This window comes from Erpetoichthys calabaricus, chromosome 12 (assembly GCF_900747795.2).
Source record: "Erpetoichthys calabaricus chromosome 12, fErpCal1.3, whole genome shotgun sequence".
NCBI classification, from domain to species: domain Eukaryota; kingdom Metazoa; phylum Chordata; class Cladistia; order Polypteriformes; family Polypteridae; genus Erpetoichthys; species Erpetoichthys calabaricus.
Window position 1 is genome coordinate 21173254 of NC_041405.2, and position 17559 is coordinate 21190812.

The 17559-nt window shown below is 40.5% G+C and overlaps 2 protein-coding genes across 4 annotated transcripts in view; both read right to left on the bottom strand.

Annotated features, from left to right (window-relative positions):
* LOC127529834 (uncharacterized) overlaps positions 1–17559 on the bottom strand; it is a 325899-nt gene that overhangs the window by 26164 nt on the left and 282176 nt on the right. The gene's annotated exons all lie outside the window — the stretch shown is intronic.
* Positions 9364–17559, bottom strand: part of LOC114661935 (uncharacterized) — a 70768-nt gene continuing 62572 nt past the window's right edge. Inside the window, exons 6-8 of the mRNA XM_051934915.1 lie at positions 16888–16953; positions 9594–9649; positions 9364–9370 (exon numbers count right to left, since the gene is read on the bottom strand). Coding sequence (XP_051790875.1) covers positions 9364–9370; positions 9594–9649; positions 16888–16953 — 129 coding nt within the window. The remainder of the gene's footprint in view (positions 9371–9593; positions 9650–16887; positions 16954–17559) is intronic.

Here is a 17559-nt window from a genome sequence, read left to right on the forward strand (position 1 = left end):
ACTGACAGGGAAAGGCCACTAGAAGAAGACTGAGGTGCAGACCTGGGATGTGTGGGATGGACTACATCTGGGAATTCCTCAGGAAAGGCTGAAAGAAATTGTTAAGCATAGGGTGGCCTGGTATGCCAAGATTGTCATTATGTTATGGTTGATTGTGTGAACAGTGAAGAGGACAAATGTGAATCATAATAATGATAATAATAACAACAATAATAACAATAACAACAACAACAACAACAATAATAATAATAATCTGCGGTGGGCTGGTTTGTTTCCTGCCTTGCACCCTGTGTTGGCTGGAATTGGCTCCAGCAGACCCCCGTGACCCTGTAGTTTGGATATAGCGGGATGGATAATGGGTGGACGGATGGATGGATGGATAATAATAATAATAATAATAATAATAATAATAATAATAATAATAATAATAATAATAATAATAATATCTTCTTACCTTAAAAGAGATTCACTTAGTTTAAGTCAGGCTAGAACGTAGAACTTTACATATACTGTATAAGTGAAGGCAACTTGCACAATCCATGGAGTTCCTATGACAGGCTAAATGATTTTATTCAAAAGTACTATACCATGCTTAGGCCATAGTGATAACCACTGATCACGGTCCTGTCCTATTAAAATGATTTGCATATTCATAATTCTTTTCAAATTCATATATCCTCTTTTTTTGTACTCCCCATTTTTGCTTTGCTTTGGATTTTGTTGCAATAGGCTCTGCCGGTGTGACTCGTAACTGGATTAAATGGGTATGACTTTAATCTACCTGAGTATTTCTACCTATTTCTGCTTTACATTTACAATTTGGACTAAAAAATTGAGAACATACATTCAGAATGTAATTTAATAGAATTTAATAGAACAGAATGAACACTCACTCACCCAGCAGTGAACAGATTTAGATATCAAATTGAACAAAATTTGTGTCATAGATGGAAGTATTTGAAAATAACAATAAAAATCAGAATACATATTTGGACATCACATTCTTTAACCAGAAAAAATGTTGTCAGTTCAATTCTGGGACTGGCATGGTTGAGCAAAATGAATACTTCTGTATCAAAAAGTAAAGATCTGTCTGTCTGTCTGTCTGCCTGTGGTGGTGTGTGTGGTAAGACAGCCCCCAGACACAGACAGACACACAGACACTGAATGTCCAAAACACACACGTTTACTAAAGTTTCTTCTAACACCACCCGACACAATGCTTCTTCCCAAACTAAATCCCTTCTTTCCTTCACAATTCGTTTCCCTGCCGCCTTGACACCTCTCCTCCCAAGCTTCATCTTCTTCCTCCCGACTCTGGCTCCTTGAATGGAGTGAGGCGGTCTCTTTTATACATCCCTGGATGTGCTCCAGGTGCTTCCTGATCTTCTCCCAGCAGCACTTCCTGGTGGGGCAGAAGTGCTGCCTTCCCTGGCTCCATAATTATCCAGGTGCCCTCTGGTGGTGATCATGGGGCCCCAAGAGGTATGAGCTTCCAAACTCCGTTCCCGTGGCCCCCATGCAGGGCAGTGTGACTGCCCTCTCATGGCCCGGGGAAGGTATTGTTCCTCTCCCGGTCCATCCAGGCGTCCCGGCTGGGCATGGCCCCATATACAGTACACTAATGGTGGGAGGAATGGAGTGTTTTTCAAACCAGCTTGGCAAAGGTGACTGTGTTTCGATTTACATGAGTCTATAAGTCATCCACCACAGGAAGGCTATGAACTGCCTAAACAAAACAGCTGGGGGACTGTGATGATGCGGGTTCCACTCCATGCTCCCATCTTCGTTCTGGGAGCTCTGAACCTGACACCATCGGTAATGTCACCCATGAACTAGGCAGTGAGGCACAACAATGAAGAAAGGGGATGGTGCAAAAAGTGCAAAGTGCTTTTAATAAAATCAGCAAAATCAAAACAGTGTTCAAATAAATAGTGCAGTGCTTTAAATAAAAGTCATTAAATAATAATCCATAAAATAGGTGAAATCATCGAGGTTAAAATCCATTAGAAAAAACTCTTTTAAAAACAACAAGGCTAAAACAATGGCTGGAAGCTGTCCTGTTAAACAACACAAAGCCCGGTGCCTTTCTTTTACTGGTGACTCCTCTGCTTCTCCCGTCCAGGCTATGCACCAGGGGAGCCACCCTACCTGCAGCTGACCTTCATTCTGCCTTCTTTTGCTGGTCTGTTCACCTCGCTGATCCCTGGCCCCGGAAGGCTTCACCAAACCGTGACTTGGGCTCCCCAACGACCAGAGCGCTCATGCTGGGGCTTTCCGACTCTCGCTGCCTTCTTGGCCTTACGCGGTGAACCATCCTTCTTCCGGTCACTCACGCTCCTCAAAATGCTCAGTAGGAGTGACCACTATCAACTGCTCCCGGGGTGCCGGCCAAAACACCTTATGAGGGCTCACTGTCAGGCTGCCCAGATTTTGAAACTGGCATTGGTCTTTTTATGAGCCGTACCGTTCATAGAATGGAAGTCTCCCCAGATTGTCTGGGCAAAGCTGCTGGGAAGACGCTGTATAAAAGAAGCAGGCGACCTGTTGTACTATTTGGAAGGTGCTAAGTTCAAATGGCCATATCCATAACGCCACCTGCTCCCAGAGAGCCATAGTCTGCTTCTGGAGGGTTTATCCTCCTTACCTGCTGGTCTGGGAATAGCCCATCTGTACCTGGGACCTCGGTCCCCATGGGTGGCTCAGCTCTCTCATCTGAGAGAACATAATAAGCCCCTTTCATTTTATCCCCAGAATCCAGCTCACGTCTGTGGGTCCCTTTCATACTCTCCTCTTGGTGTGAATTGTTCCCGGATTTGTACTTTCGGAGTGGAGCCTGGACCGGGTCTTTCCTGACCGTCAGATGTACTCCCCATTCAGAAACTCAGCCCGAGTACTCTCCTACCTGGTTTGGATTTAGGTCCTGTCCCTGTTTCTTCTGAGACAGCATCCTGCCGACTATGCCACTGTCACAAAAAGAGACTCCAGACATCGCACAAAGGTTTGGGCCGCCACCCTTATATTGTGATCCTGGCTGCAAAAAATGAGAGTATAGCGCTGTGTATGATTACACGACTGAGTCCACGACAGTTCATCAGAGGAAGGGAGTGGCTTTTTATGGGGAGTTGACTGGTAGTGATGTCGCCCTCGGGCCGGGACTGGAAGTGACTTCTTCTGGGCTTCGGAACCTGCTGGGATTTCCCAGGAAAGGTCTGCAAGGAACTGAACAAGAGAGTTAGTGCACCCCTCTGCCCCCTGGTCAGATAAGTTGTTACGATTCTTTAACCTCTTTAGCTGCCTTCTTCTCACATGTGTGTGACAATTGGCATATGGAAGTATCTTCACTGTTCTTTTATTTCTTTGTTCAGAAGCTCTTCTCATTTGTCTCCTTGGTCATGCATTCTGGTTGCAGTTTTCTGTCAAGGTTTTTACGTACAATGTCCCTGAATTCCAACAAATGGCCTAATGGCACCCTCAACCAACTCCGATTCAGACAAGTCTTCCACTCTTTCAGTCCAGCATGGTTGTCCTCTGAAGTAAAAGAGATCACAACAGCCTTACAACCACACCCTGTAGGCAATGAGTCCTGATTTATGGAGCAGAGTTATGGCCAGGCAAAGCAATGAGCTTGATAGGTTTTAAAGGAAGGAACAGATGTCTTGCCATTGCTTTCATGGGGGCACATAAGCCCATTCTTTTTGGTTGTCTACAAGAACACGATCCAGCTGGAGCCTATCCCAGCAAGCATCAGATGCAAGGCAGGAACAATCTCTGGACAGGTTGGCAGTTCATCACAATATACACACACTATAGGGCCAGTTTAACAATGCCAGTTCTTCCAAGCTTAATCATGTTGAAGTTTAGAAAGTTCAGTCCAGGAATAGTTTCTATAGGCAGAGTGGACTGTAAGTCTTGCCTCTCAGCGCCAGGTCCTATATGGAGTCTGCATGTCTTTACAGAAGAACTACCAGCACAGTCATAAATTTACTCACTCAAAAGCATTGTGCGTAGTTCTTTTATTAATACACCATACCCAAACGTGACTCATCTTGCATTAAAAAAACATTGATAATGGGTTTGTGGTGCTCAATCATACACTTTACCTTTTGATGGGAGTTGTGTGTTTTTCTTTTTTGATCATGACTGTGCCAGATGTGATATGGCTAAAGTAACTTGCCTCTTTAAAAAATGTATGGCATTTATTACAAATACAAGTTCAGTTCAGATGCATTGCTATGTGTACAAAGTACAATGAAACTCCATTGGGAACTTTTCTCTGTGGTGCCACTCACTGTGCATCTTGCTTAGTGGCCTTAAAATATTTACACAGATTGTAGTTTGGTGGAGGTGGAGGAATGGGTCAGCTTTGTGCTGTCAGCATGTTGTGCTTGGGAAAGGCGCTATATAAATAAAATGTATTATTATTATTATTATTATTATTATAACTCCATGGCTGCTGCAAGCACACAAACGAGCAAGAAATGTATCGTTACCTTGAGAAAATAGACCATGATTCTGTGATAAGATGATTATTTCTAATTTACTTCTGCTGTCACAACAATGATTCATAAATGAAAAACAAAGGGTTTTTCTTAAATCAAAGTCTTTGCTGCTTCAAACTAGACATATTTAGTATGTTAAGGCCTTTTCTATCACATATGGACATGGGGTTCCATAGAGCTCCATTATAAGTTTCTACAACAGACAAAGAATTACATTTATAAAAATGTGCTCTAGAAAGCAATTTTATGTGGCAAATTAATATCATTATTGTGAGAAATAACTTTGACATGAAAAATGCCAAACGTATCCTTTAACATTCTTATTATAACCTCCCAGAGCTAAATTTAGATATGATCACCATTAAAAGGGACACTCGGACAAAGTGCTTTTCATCATTCATGTAATAGTTAAAAAGAAAAATGATATGTGCATGTACAGTATGGCAGAACAGCACTGCTTTATTGCTGAATACAAATCTGCAAACATTAGAACATTAGAACAATCTGGATGAGAACAGGCCATTCAGCCCAACAAAGCTTGCCGGTCCTGTCCACTTAATTCTTCCGAAAAAACATCAAGTCGAGTTTTGAAAGTCCCTAAAGTCTTACTGTCTACCACACTACTTGGTCGCTTATTCCAAGTGTCTATCGTTCTTTGTGTACACTAAATTTGTGTTATTCGTTTGGTTTTTGAGGGTAGACTGTGAGCATAACCCCTAATAAGTGAAGAATGTAGTAAAAGCATTTGTATATACACTCTTTTTTCTTTTTTTTCTTGGTAAAATATTATAGCAGCATAACTAAGGCATGTTGAAGGCCAGAAAACTGCAATTATCTGAGCAGAATCTTTTGGAGTAAATCCCTTCCACACCTACTCTTTATTTTATGTTCAGCAATCACAACACATTGTTTGGCACATTAGTGTTGTGGCAAGTGGCTGGGGGTGGTAACCAGCTGGGACGCCCGGAAGGACCGGAGGAGGGATTATGCCTCTTCCAGACCACGAGGCGGCGACCACTCTGGTGGCTTTGGGGACCACGGGAACAGAGCTTAGAACACCCAGAAGTGCTGGGGGGAAGAAGACCAGGGACACCTGGAGTGCTTCCGGGTGCACAGCCGGCACTTCCGCCACACTGGAGAGTGCCGGCAGGCACTCATTGGGAGGCACCTGGAGCACATCTGAATGGGGATAAAAGGTGCCACCTCCCTCCATTCGACGGCTGGAGTCGGGTGGAAGAGGACGGAGCTCGGAGGAGAGGAGTGGAGGCGACCAGAAGAAAGGCATTAAGTGAAGGGCCTGCACTGGGGTTGTGTGCGTCATTGTAAATAGTGAAATGTATAATAAACGTGTGTTGGGTATTGAGTCGATGGTGTCCGCCTGTCTGTGTCCGGGCTGCTTGCCACAGTGTGCATGTTAGTATTTTAACTTAGCGGTACAGTATATTCTGTGCATACTCATATATTAAGATATCCATCTGATTTTGAGTGACAAATTTACTTTTACTATTAGTTGACTAAAACCGATTTACTTTTTCTTCACTAAAATGAATTTACTTTATGTCCAATAAAACGACCAAATTAAATGACTAAAACTAAAATGCAACTAAGTCAGTCTAAAACTATAAACTAAATCAAAATGTATTGTCAAAATTTACACTGCTTCTGGAGGCTAACCTGACAGATATTGAAAAAGCATGCCTCGGTGGCTGGTTGTGCAAGAATTGACAATAATTGCATCGGCCAAAATCCACCAACTCAGTTTCCAATGGACTCTGTCATTGAAGTTACTTTTAGCTAAATTAAGATGTTGACTAAAATGTCCCAGGCACTTACTTAATACTCTTCTTATAAGTGTACAACACCATTAAGTGAACCTAAACTTTATATAATCTAAAAGTTATAACACTTTTCTTTAGCATTTACTTTTATATTTGCATATTTCTCAACATCCTTCATTTTATTTATACAAAACACAAGTTTAGATTGAAGTATAGTTTGTTGTTACCTCACTGAAACTGCCTTATTTACTGACTTTAGCAATCATAGAAGGTTGAAGGAAGGTTCTATGGAACAAGGGTTTGAAATACGTATCCAGGTTCTGTAGGATCTTAGTCCAGAGTGTAAGTATTAAAAGCATCTGTAATGTAATGTGCTGTGCTCATTCAGATGAAATCCTTTCATAGGTAGAGAATTACGAGCAGGTGGTGGTCTGTGAAACCTTGAGGAGCAGGCTCCTGGTATTTGTTAGGGTATACAGTGCAGTTCTTTCAGGGTAGCTCAGTTCCTTCCTGTGGACATTAGCATTCAGATTCCACCCTTGCCATCAGGTCGTGGTGGCATGCAGCCTGTCCATGTTAAGGCATTTTCAGGTTAAGCTCTTGTAGTAGTGGAAAACTGGACTGGTCTGAGCAGCATGAAGCCTGCCATTGTTAACAGACTTGGAGAAAGGGAGAAGTTGGGAGCATACACTAATACAGACGCTTTGCTGCTCCCACCACATGACGAACCTCATCAGAATCACAAATTTGGACCCAAGCAAAGCTGACACCTCAGCACCACGCTAGTTCGAACATATCGGAACAGTGTGAGTTTTTCTTACAGCGGCAGGAATGCCAGTCCTGCCACCAACCCCAAAGTGGTTCAATGTTAAATCCTTTCAGTGGTGGAAAACTGAAAATAAGATTGGTCTCCACATTGTGCAGCCTGCCCTTGTTAAGGATTCATGAGATAAGTATTGCAGGGCGTACATGTGAAACAAACTTAGTAGGCTCAGAAAAATGATTTAGGCATTTCTATGATTAACTTGACCACCAATAAAGAAGAACCTTAGTAAGCTAGTCAGAAAACAATTGGGGTCAAAAGTCTGAACAACCATATGACTACATATTGAATAAAAAAGAGCCTAGCGAAAAATTTCAAAGAACCTAAAACTATTTTACCAAAGCACATGTGAGAGATTTTGTTTAGTACTGACAAGTGTGATAGTTGCCCGGACACCACCAGTCGGAGACCACATCTTTATAAAACACGCACTTTTATTTTCCATAAATAAACAATTCCAACACTCCATACAATGCACTCAGCTATAGTCACCCCAATATTTCTCTTTCTCTCAGTCCTTGGCCACCTCTATCCTCCTCCAGGGAGCTTTGTCCTACTCCCACTCCTGACTCTGGCTCAATGACTGTAAGGAGGCGGCCCCTTTTATTCCTGCCCAGATGTGCTCCAGGTGGCTGATGACGTCCATCCGGCAGCACTTCCTGGTGTGGCGGAAGTGCTGCCCTTTGCCCCGGAAACACTCCGGGTGTCCCTGGCAGATTCCTCCGCCATCTTACCGAGTGTGGCGGAAGTAACAATATCTGGGTCCCACGAGGTGTAAAGCGCCCCCAGGCGGTGGCCATGGGTCCCAACAAGTCTAACAGGTCTTTATCCTTTCCCGTGGTCCTCTCCTGCTCCATGGCGGTTGTGCCCTCGTGGCCCGGAAGCTATTCCCGCCACCTTCCTGTCCTTTCTGGCGTCCCGGCCAGGTAATAATCCTGGCCACCTGCGACACAAGCTAGTACATTGAAATCCCACCGAGTGCCATATTAAATAGCGTTGTGCTGATGACGCCACATAACGCAAATTCCAGGAATAAATCCAAAATATGACTGGAAATAAGAACCAAACAAAAGTAGAATTACATTTTTTTATTGTGTTTGTGATTCATAGAGAAGTAAGTTGAAAAGAAAAATTTATTAACCCAGAAACAATTTAGAAAATTGCTGACATATAGTTGTATCTAAAAATCACCTGAGTTTATTTCTTTAAGGCTTTCACAGCTTTCTGGTTTGCAGATTCATCCTGGCAAAGATGCACCAAAACTAATTAACTAAAGTTCAAACAAATAAGAGCTAAACCTATATTATAGACAGAAATTAAATCATAAAACAAATCCTTAAATCACTACTTAGCACAATTAAGAAATCAAATCAGTACTTCATTATTAAACTAGAACTACAAATTAATTAGAAAGAGAAAATTAACTGACTAAACCTGCAAGCAAAAGAGATTAAATCTTTGTTAACATCCTAAAAAATACCAACCAAAAGGAGACAAAAGCTAAGACAGGCTAAGAGGAGCTCCAACCCTAAACCAATACTTAACACTAAACTAAAATCGGTTTTGTGGAAAAAAACCTCCAAAAAAAAGTCCAAAAGAAAACCTTTAATCTAAAATTAAACAACATCCAATTGGGGAAAAAGAAATGCCTTCTAAACTTATACTCTAATAAAACAAATCTTAAACCAGCCTATAGGAGGAGAGTCGGTGCTAAGACAGGTATCAGCAGTTAATGCCTCAGTGAAGACTGAAGACTGCAGTCGCTGGGCTATGAACAGTAAACTACACTTAGGTGACTGATTTAATTTGCAAATAAACTGAGGTCTTGTTCGTAGTGGCTTAAACATAAAGGAGAAGCACTGAAAATGAATGAACAATTAAGGGAGACCAGCAAAAAGCAAAGAGAGAGAATGGAATGGGATGAGGTTCCCATTAAAACAATCTAATATTCTGTCTAATTGAAACTGTATTTGATTATTTTAGTCTAGGCTTCTCCTCTCAATGGTTTGAGGTACTGACTTTAAAAACAACCAGGGCCCTAACACACCAAGGGTTGCTACTGTTTCAAAAATGATAGAAAATCATTGATAAATATAAACATTATGTCAATTTTGGTATGTGGTGCAGTTTTGATTTCTGTTGATGTCTAAAACTTTTATGTATCCAATAATTTATAGGAAATGACAATAAATAAATCTGTAGGTTATTCCAAAAGGTGAAGTTTTATAAATCCACAAACTTCATGGCTGAAATCAGTTCTTTAAGGTCTGAAATAGAAGACAAAATATATGTTAGGAAAGGAAAAAAAATGCTTAGTTTATCTGAGAGAATAGCCAATTTATAAAATAAGAGTAAGAGCGCCAGAGATTCAGTGTGATAGATTCTGGACTGGGAAATGCTGACTCCATTAATCAAAAAATGTAGAAATTCTACAAAGATTTTACAGCTTTTTACAGATTTTCAAAGGATGTGAAATGGTTAAATTCTTACCTCAATGTATGCTTAGGCCTACGCATTTTCTGATTTGGAAGTTTTACACCACTTTGCTGGAATGAAAAAATTCAATTGAATAAAAGATGCTTTGCCAATTACATTATTTAACATTAATTTTATACTTAACAACAGCAGATAAAGTATACAACAATATGTAAATGCAGATGCCGGGTATTGTTCTGAAGTCTGATCCTGGCTGCTTATCTCATTTATTGAATGCCCTGATCTAAACCATTTTGTATTATTGGATGAGAAGACCACTTGTGCAGGTGCCATGGGATCCTAGTGGGTTTGAGAGAAGAAGCATTTCCTTGCATTTTGCTTCCTGTGTATGTTTAATTTTGACCAAGTATTTATAGAGGTCCTGTCTATATAAGTACTCAAAATAAAATAACAATAACGTTCTCACCTAGGAAGAAGCTTTGCTTATAAAGGAAAATCTAAACTTTCTGGAAGAGAGCTCAGAACACATACAATTTACAAAGAGAACTGTGGTTAGAACTTACAAGTATGTTTTTAAAATGGTTTTGTGTTAAGTGCTGCCCTCTCCTCGTTCATATTTATTAGGCTCTCTTCTGCTTTTAAAATCTTCCTGTTATCCTTTTATGAGATTACATATGTTTATCATTTAAATGTCTTCTACTCACTGTATGGTAACTTAATGGAGTGCAAATTCAAGTACAATATGATTGTCTTCCACTGAATAAATCCCAGAAACAGGTCAATTTCTTCTAGAAGGCTTAGTTCTACCACTCTATTAAGATTAAGTTGTGAACTTAAAATTGTAATTGGGAGAAAACAATTTATTCACTACCTGTTTGTGCGCTTGTGTTACCTCTAATAATAATCAGCAGTTTTGACTGCGACCCTAGCATCACTCTTTCTGTTATCACTGGGCAGATTGGTTCATTAAATAAACAATCTTTGAAAATCTTAAATATTTTATTCCTGAATTTCAGAGATATATGTTTTTGAAGGCACAGTAAAGCAGCATTCGGAAGCATATGGGGTCACTAAACAAAGAGACAAATCATTGAAGTAAATGGGCGACAACAATAATTTGAAACATCTTGTGCCTTTAAGTGAATAACTTTCTAGAACTTCTTGTGAATGTTAAGGAAATCCACAAAATTTCCACCTATCTTTCTAAAAATATTAATGACAACTCCACACATGCTGCCAGGTGGTGATGAGTATGGGGAAAATAATATAGCAATGATCAGATGAGGAAGAGTTTAGAACAGGAGGGTTAGCTCTGATACATGCAAATGGTTTGGCTCTCCACAGGATGCCAAATGAAGCAGCACAACATCTGAAGATGACACTCCTTACTGCAAAGGAAAAGGTCATCCAGGCATGTGGGGCATCTGCAACATTTCCTCCCTCCTTCCCAGAAAAATGATTCCCTACTAAGCAAAGTTCTGTAAAAATGTTTGTTCCATCTGCATCCTGTATGAGTAGACAAGCAGCAGTTGGAAGGAGTTAATGGCTGTAGTGCCTTGCCATATTACAAGATACACTTTCGCTTACTTAACTTATGCAAAAATATGTCTCATTTATCAGTGGTCCAATAACTACAGTAATTGTATCACACCAAAAGTGACACGTAGCAAAAGCCCTCCTCCGTCCATTTCATATCATCTCTGCTGCTGAAACATTATAAGCAGGGATAAAATGGCAGTCTCAAAGGGGTTACATCACCAGCCATTTTATTTTGATTTTAAGTTTGTATTTTTTATAAAATGGGATGGACATTATTAAAATGTTAATGATTTTCATTTGATTACATTGTTCACTCAAGCAATTTTTTTTGTCAGTTTTATGTTCCAGTTTAGCACCCCACCACTATAGCCAGACAATGAATTTGTAACACTAAATCATGTTTTACTGAAGGTTCTTACAAACAGCAATGATGTTTACAGGATGCACTTTTAGGCAACCCATGCAATAAATTACATTTTTGAAATGCTTACTATATACTAAAATACACACATACACACTGAAAGGCACCCCCACCACCTCCTTGAACCAGGAGGCCAGGAATCGGATTAATGGTTTTGATAATGGAATAACATATTAAAAAGAAATTGAATATAGGTGGCTGTTTTAAGGAACCTATCTTTTGTCACACACGTGCACATGGGAGGCAGCTAAAGGGCTTGGGTAAGAACAATTCTGAGTCAAACTGGGATGTGGCAGAGTGCACTTTTTCTCCCTTTCCTGCAGACCATTCACGGGAGATTCCACATAGGCTCTCTTGACATCCGAGCCTATGGAAGAAGACCTGGCTGGCTCTGGCCCCTTTGATGTCACTTGCAGGCTCGAGCCTATGGCTGAAGACCCTTACGAGCCTGACCCCTTTGACTTCTCTTCCTATCTTAACCTTTAAAAACCTCTGCCTTTCCCCTATTCCCACAGTTCTGTTTTGGACTCCATTTTGTGCACGTCAGTGCTGTTAAACATTTTGCAACTTTGCAGCCAGGATACCAATATACGGGTGGCTGCCCCAAACCTTGCTGTGGCTCTGTGTGGAGTTTCTGAAACTGTAAAATATCAATAAACAGATTTTTTTTCTGAGTTATGAGGAGAATATGTGATGAGATTTCAGTACAACTTTGCTTCCTGGGTCCTCCCTGTGTGGAGTTTGCATGTTCTCCCCGTGGTTCTCTGCGTGGGTTTCCTCCCAGAGTCCAAAGACATACAGGTTAGGTGCATTGGCGATTCAAAATTGTCCCTGCCCGGGGTTTGCCTCCTGCCCTGTGCCCTGTGTTGGCTGGGATTGGCTCCAGCAGACCCCCATGACCCTGTAGTTAGGATATAGCAGGTTGGATAATGGATGGATGGAGATGGAGCAATGCTCATGCTCAGATGCTGCTTGATAAGAAGTTTGTAGTAGAAAACGCAAGCAAAATGACACCCTTTATTGGCTAACAAAAAGATTACAATATGCAAGCTTTCGATGTAACTCAGGCCCCTTCCTCAGGCAAGATGTAATCATCATTCCACCATAGTACTACAGTACAAAATGCCCAAATTCACAATTTGTTACATGTGTGTCAGAGTCAAGACAGTAATTATTTATATATAGTGGCATACAGTATGAGACCAATATCAATTACATTGCATTTATTGTCATGATCTGAAGAGGAAAACACTGGCAAAATACAGACAGTTCATTGAGTATTTATTAGTGAAGCCCAGAGATGCTAGGACTCAGAAGTATCTTAAGTGGCGCTATGGCAGTTATATAAGGTGAGGTAGTAAAGCTATAGAGAAACTGTCGGGCCTGGTAGTGGATCTAAATCAGGGGTCCCCAACTCTGGTCCTGGAGGGCCGCAATGGCTGCAGGTTTTCATTTTAACTCTTTTCTTAATTAGTAACCAGTTTAGCCGCTAATTAACTTCTTTTGGATTAATTTTAATTGACTTGTTCTTGAAGACTCAGACCCCTTTATTGTTTCTTTTTCCTTAATTAGTAGCCAAACTATAATGAGATACAAAATGAGCCAAAACAACTGGTGTCCATCATACAATATCTGAAAATATCTGTGCTTGTCATGTGGTTTCTGGATTGAAGTGTTCAAGTATTCTAATAACCATGTCAGATCAGACCCCTTGATTAACTGTCAATTTTTTTATAGTTATTGACTAAAATTTTTATTAGGAGTTAAAACGTGTTTGTATTTTTAGAGGTTTTTTTTTTTTTTATTGAGCCCAATAATTAAAGCACCTGTATTAATTTTATTTAATCGATTAAGACATGTGGGGAGAGTTTGGTTTTTAGGAGGTTGCCTCCCACCCCCCCATAAACTAGGGGTGGAATAGTTTTTTTTCCACATGATGACCTAGTGCTCCCTCAAAGCTATATTAGTACAACAGAACAGTGTATTCATTTCAGTATTTGCTGTATGTACTGTGAAGAATGAAGTCACAAATGGCAAATGATAGAAAAGAAATAGTATTGTGAACTACATGTATAGTCAGTGTAGGTGCTGGCATTTTTGGTACCCTAGTCCAAGGTGTAAATGTTGCACAATTCCAAGGGAGGTTTGAGGGTGATTGTTCTGCAGGTAGAAACCTGGTGGGGTTTGTTTGCACATGGAGTTTAGGGCACAATAAATCAAAAGTGGGTGTTTGGGTCCCCCTTAGTGTTGTGCATGCACTTTATACAGTGTCCATCCTCTCTCTTCTAAACTGTGCTAACTGTGTCAGCAGCTGGACTTGTGGTGTATAGCACACCTGAAATTTGGAACCACATCTTACTTCAACTATGGTGAACCTTCCCTCCACTTTGGAGGCCATATCACATATTTTTTTCCCCTTTTTATTCACTTGTCCATCTATGCTATTGGCAAGTGCTGCTGTTGTGCTGACAGTATTCAAATGGCAGCCTGTCTGTGCTGATAAAAGACAGGGTGTTCTAAAATAGCTCACTTACTATAGTATTTTTGACAAATATCAACAAATAAGCATGAGTTGGCTAATGGTCTTTTTTATTTCTATAAAGTCCCCAAATTTCAACTTTTCAGTTTTTGGGTGGGCGGGTTTACTCCTAAATATTAATATCAGAATGTCTTTCATAGGGCAAAAGGTGGTGCAATGGTAGCACTGCTGCCTCGCAGTAAGAAGATCATGGGTTTGCGCCCTGGGTCCTCCATGCATGGAGCTCTTTGTGTAGTGAGAAAAGCACTATATAAATGTAAAGTATTATTATTATTATTATTATCATCGTGGATACCTAGTGCTCAAGGTGTGCCATCCCACCAAATTTCAGACTTTTATCTAAATAGGAAATGTGTTTGTCACTGAAAACTACATCATTTATGTATTCAAGTCAAGCCAAGTCAAGTTGGGGAGCATGCACTGGTACAGAGTGTTGCCACACCCATTACACAACAAAACAGCTCGGGTTCCTGGTTTTCAACCAGGCAGACACGCGGTCCAGTCCCATTCTCCAGAAATTACCCTCTATCTGCCATAGCCAGGTGTTACGTGGGCGACCCCTTGGCATGGTTCAGCCACTCGGGTCCCCAACAATGAGGATCTTATGAGCTGGATCACCCTCGGTCAAACGCGCCACATGTCCGTAGTGCCGTAACTGACGCTCCCTCACAATGCAGGTAATATGCCTCATTCGGGACTCCATGAGCAACACAAAGTCAAACCAACGGTACCCAAGGAGTCCAGTGTTCGTCTCAGGCCACAGGATACCGTCCATGTCTCGCAACCATATAGCAAGACAGGAAGCACCAGGACTCTGAAGACTTGGACCTTCGTCCTTTTGCATAGATATCGGGAGAGCCACACACCCCTTTCCAGCGACCTCATGACCCTCCATGCTCTCCCAATCCGTCTACTGACTTCCTAGGAAGAGTCACCAGAGTCATGAATGTCACTGCCAAGGTAAGTAAACCTCTTGACATATTGTATTGATTGATTTATTTTTTTATGCACACACAAGCATAGGGCATGCCTTATGGGCATGGGATTGATTAAGAAAATGGGGATGGATTTGAATGTAACACCTGCACTAGCCTGAATTCAGTTTTCCCTAGAGTGGAGGAGATCTTATCAGAGGATCACTGACGTTGCTTCCACCCATTAGCCCATCTTTTCTGAAATGCCCCTCTCACGCATGTACAAGTATACAGTGTGTATATACTGGATGTATTTATGTTATAGTGTCACAGCTCTTCCCCTGACTTATGTTTCAAGTCCTTTGTCTTTTTTGTTCCATTTTGATGCTTTAGTTTTTGTTTAAGTGTTATACCTAACAACTAAATAGTTTATGTGTTTAGGTTTGTTCTGTTATGTCATTTGTATTTTGTGTGTGGATCCCCAAGAAGTGGAACCGGCCTTACCTCATTGTTAGGGGACTGGCTGCAGCCTTTACATTCAGGCTGGCAAGGTCCCTTGTTTCATATAGACAATATACTTTACTAGCCATATGTGCCCAACTACGTTGCGCGTGTTAAAGTTGTCTGTGAAGGGCTTCCTGTTTAAATGCGGCTGTCAGTCATGAACTGGGCCCTTCGTCGCACAGCATTATGATTTTTTATAAGGGAAACAAAATTACAAAACAAAACCCTTGGACATTGATTCGATAGGAACGGCCTACTCGGAATCACTGTCCTAATAGTAATTATGTGGTGGTGGAGGAGCATTTCTGGTTCTCTTCCCACGACTTATGGATGGTTAATCATAAGCGGCGTCTTCCGCATCGTCTTGCTTTGTGGCAATTGAAAGAGTAAGGAAGAACCAATGCTTCTTTCTTGAACTCCAAACGCCGACTGATGGAAAATCACAGAAGTGTGTCCGACTTATATGTTCTATTCAATAAGGGCGCGCACAAAAAGGTGAGCTTCAAAAGGGCGACCTCAATTGGGTGCGGCGAATAAAGGCGCGCGTAAATAAAGGCGAGCTTCAAAAGAGCGACCTCAATTGAGCGAATAAAGGCATTCGTAGATAATTTAGTTGAAATGGCTCTGGAATATGTGAAGAGCAACAAAGGTGCAGATCTACTCGTAGTCGAAGGCTACAGATTCAGAAAGGAGAAAACTATCAACGGGAAACACATCTGGAAATACACTGAATATAGGATTGGAAAATGTTCGTCTCGCTTAGAAGTTCATGCATTAATTAATTGGATGTTTTGATATTCTTGCTTTCACCTTTTTATACGTTCAATCATTGCCTTTGGCTAATACATTTTCTGTAATAATTTTGTTGTGTTTGCCTTTATTCGATGCGTCCAATTGAGGTTGCCCTTTTGAAGCTCGCCTTTTTGTGCGCGCCCTTATTGAAGGATACCGTGTCGGTTGAACATGAATTCGCGGACAAACAAAGATCAAGATCCAAATGAAGATTATATATAAAGATTAGTTAATTTAAAGCACAACAATTTGTTTGGTTTTAATGTCTGTGTTTTGAGGTGTGACTGGAGTACTACAGTCTTCAGTACTACAAGCCTGGAGGAGATTCTTAATGCAATGCCTATGTTTTAGCTGTCTCTCTACTGCCATCTAGTGCTTATTCTTCTAAGTCATTCGCGGACAAGTCAAGTCAAGTCAACTTTATTTATCAAGCACTTTACATACAAACAAAGATCAAGATCCAAATGAAGATTATATATAGAGATATGCACTGTATGTCTTAAATACTGGGTACAGATTATGTTTAGTTGAAAATTTATTGACTCCAAAGTGCTTTCAAAATTCTTAGAGCACGTCTTGTACTTTTATAACTGGGACTCATGCCAGGACCAAATATATTATCTAGATGATCATACTTACTTTAAACAAGTCACTGAGAGTTATCTTCCTAAATTTGCTTAGTTCTGCATCAGACATATTTAAATGCTGTAGAAAGAAATCAAAGATGATACTAATTAATTGCACGTCTAAACCATTAATGAATACATAGTATACTACATTTAAATCCTCACAGCTAGTAAGCAGAAGCTTTGATTTTACTATATAACCTTCCATCTCTCCTGGGGTGTTTAACAAAGGTAATAGTTATTATTAATGTTTTAAAGGACTGGATCTGACTACAGATGTATAGGAGATGACTTGCAGCTGGATGTGAAGGGCCCACTATATATCTCCACTTGCATTCTCGCTGTTCTCTTCCCATTGCTTTTCGCACTTGCAGTGTCAGGCTCCTATTTCCATCAAGTCTACAACTTTTCTGTTCTAACTCAAATGTGAAGAGGATAAGAAGAATGTTAAGAAATAATCTGAATCATTTAGGGTTATCTGTAGTATTGGAACAGTCTTAGGTGTGATCTACAGTTCTACAAAGTTTGGACACCCCCCCTGACCAAATTGTATATTTTGTTGAGATCTGAAGTAAAAATATAAATGAAAACAGTGGCATTGTATTGAAAATGTTAATGTACAGTTATACTTTATTTAATGAATTAACAAATTAAAGATTAAAAGTTTGGACACTTTCAATTTCAG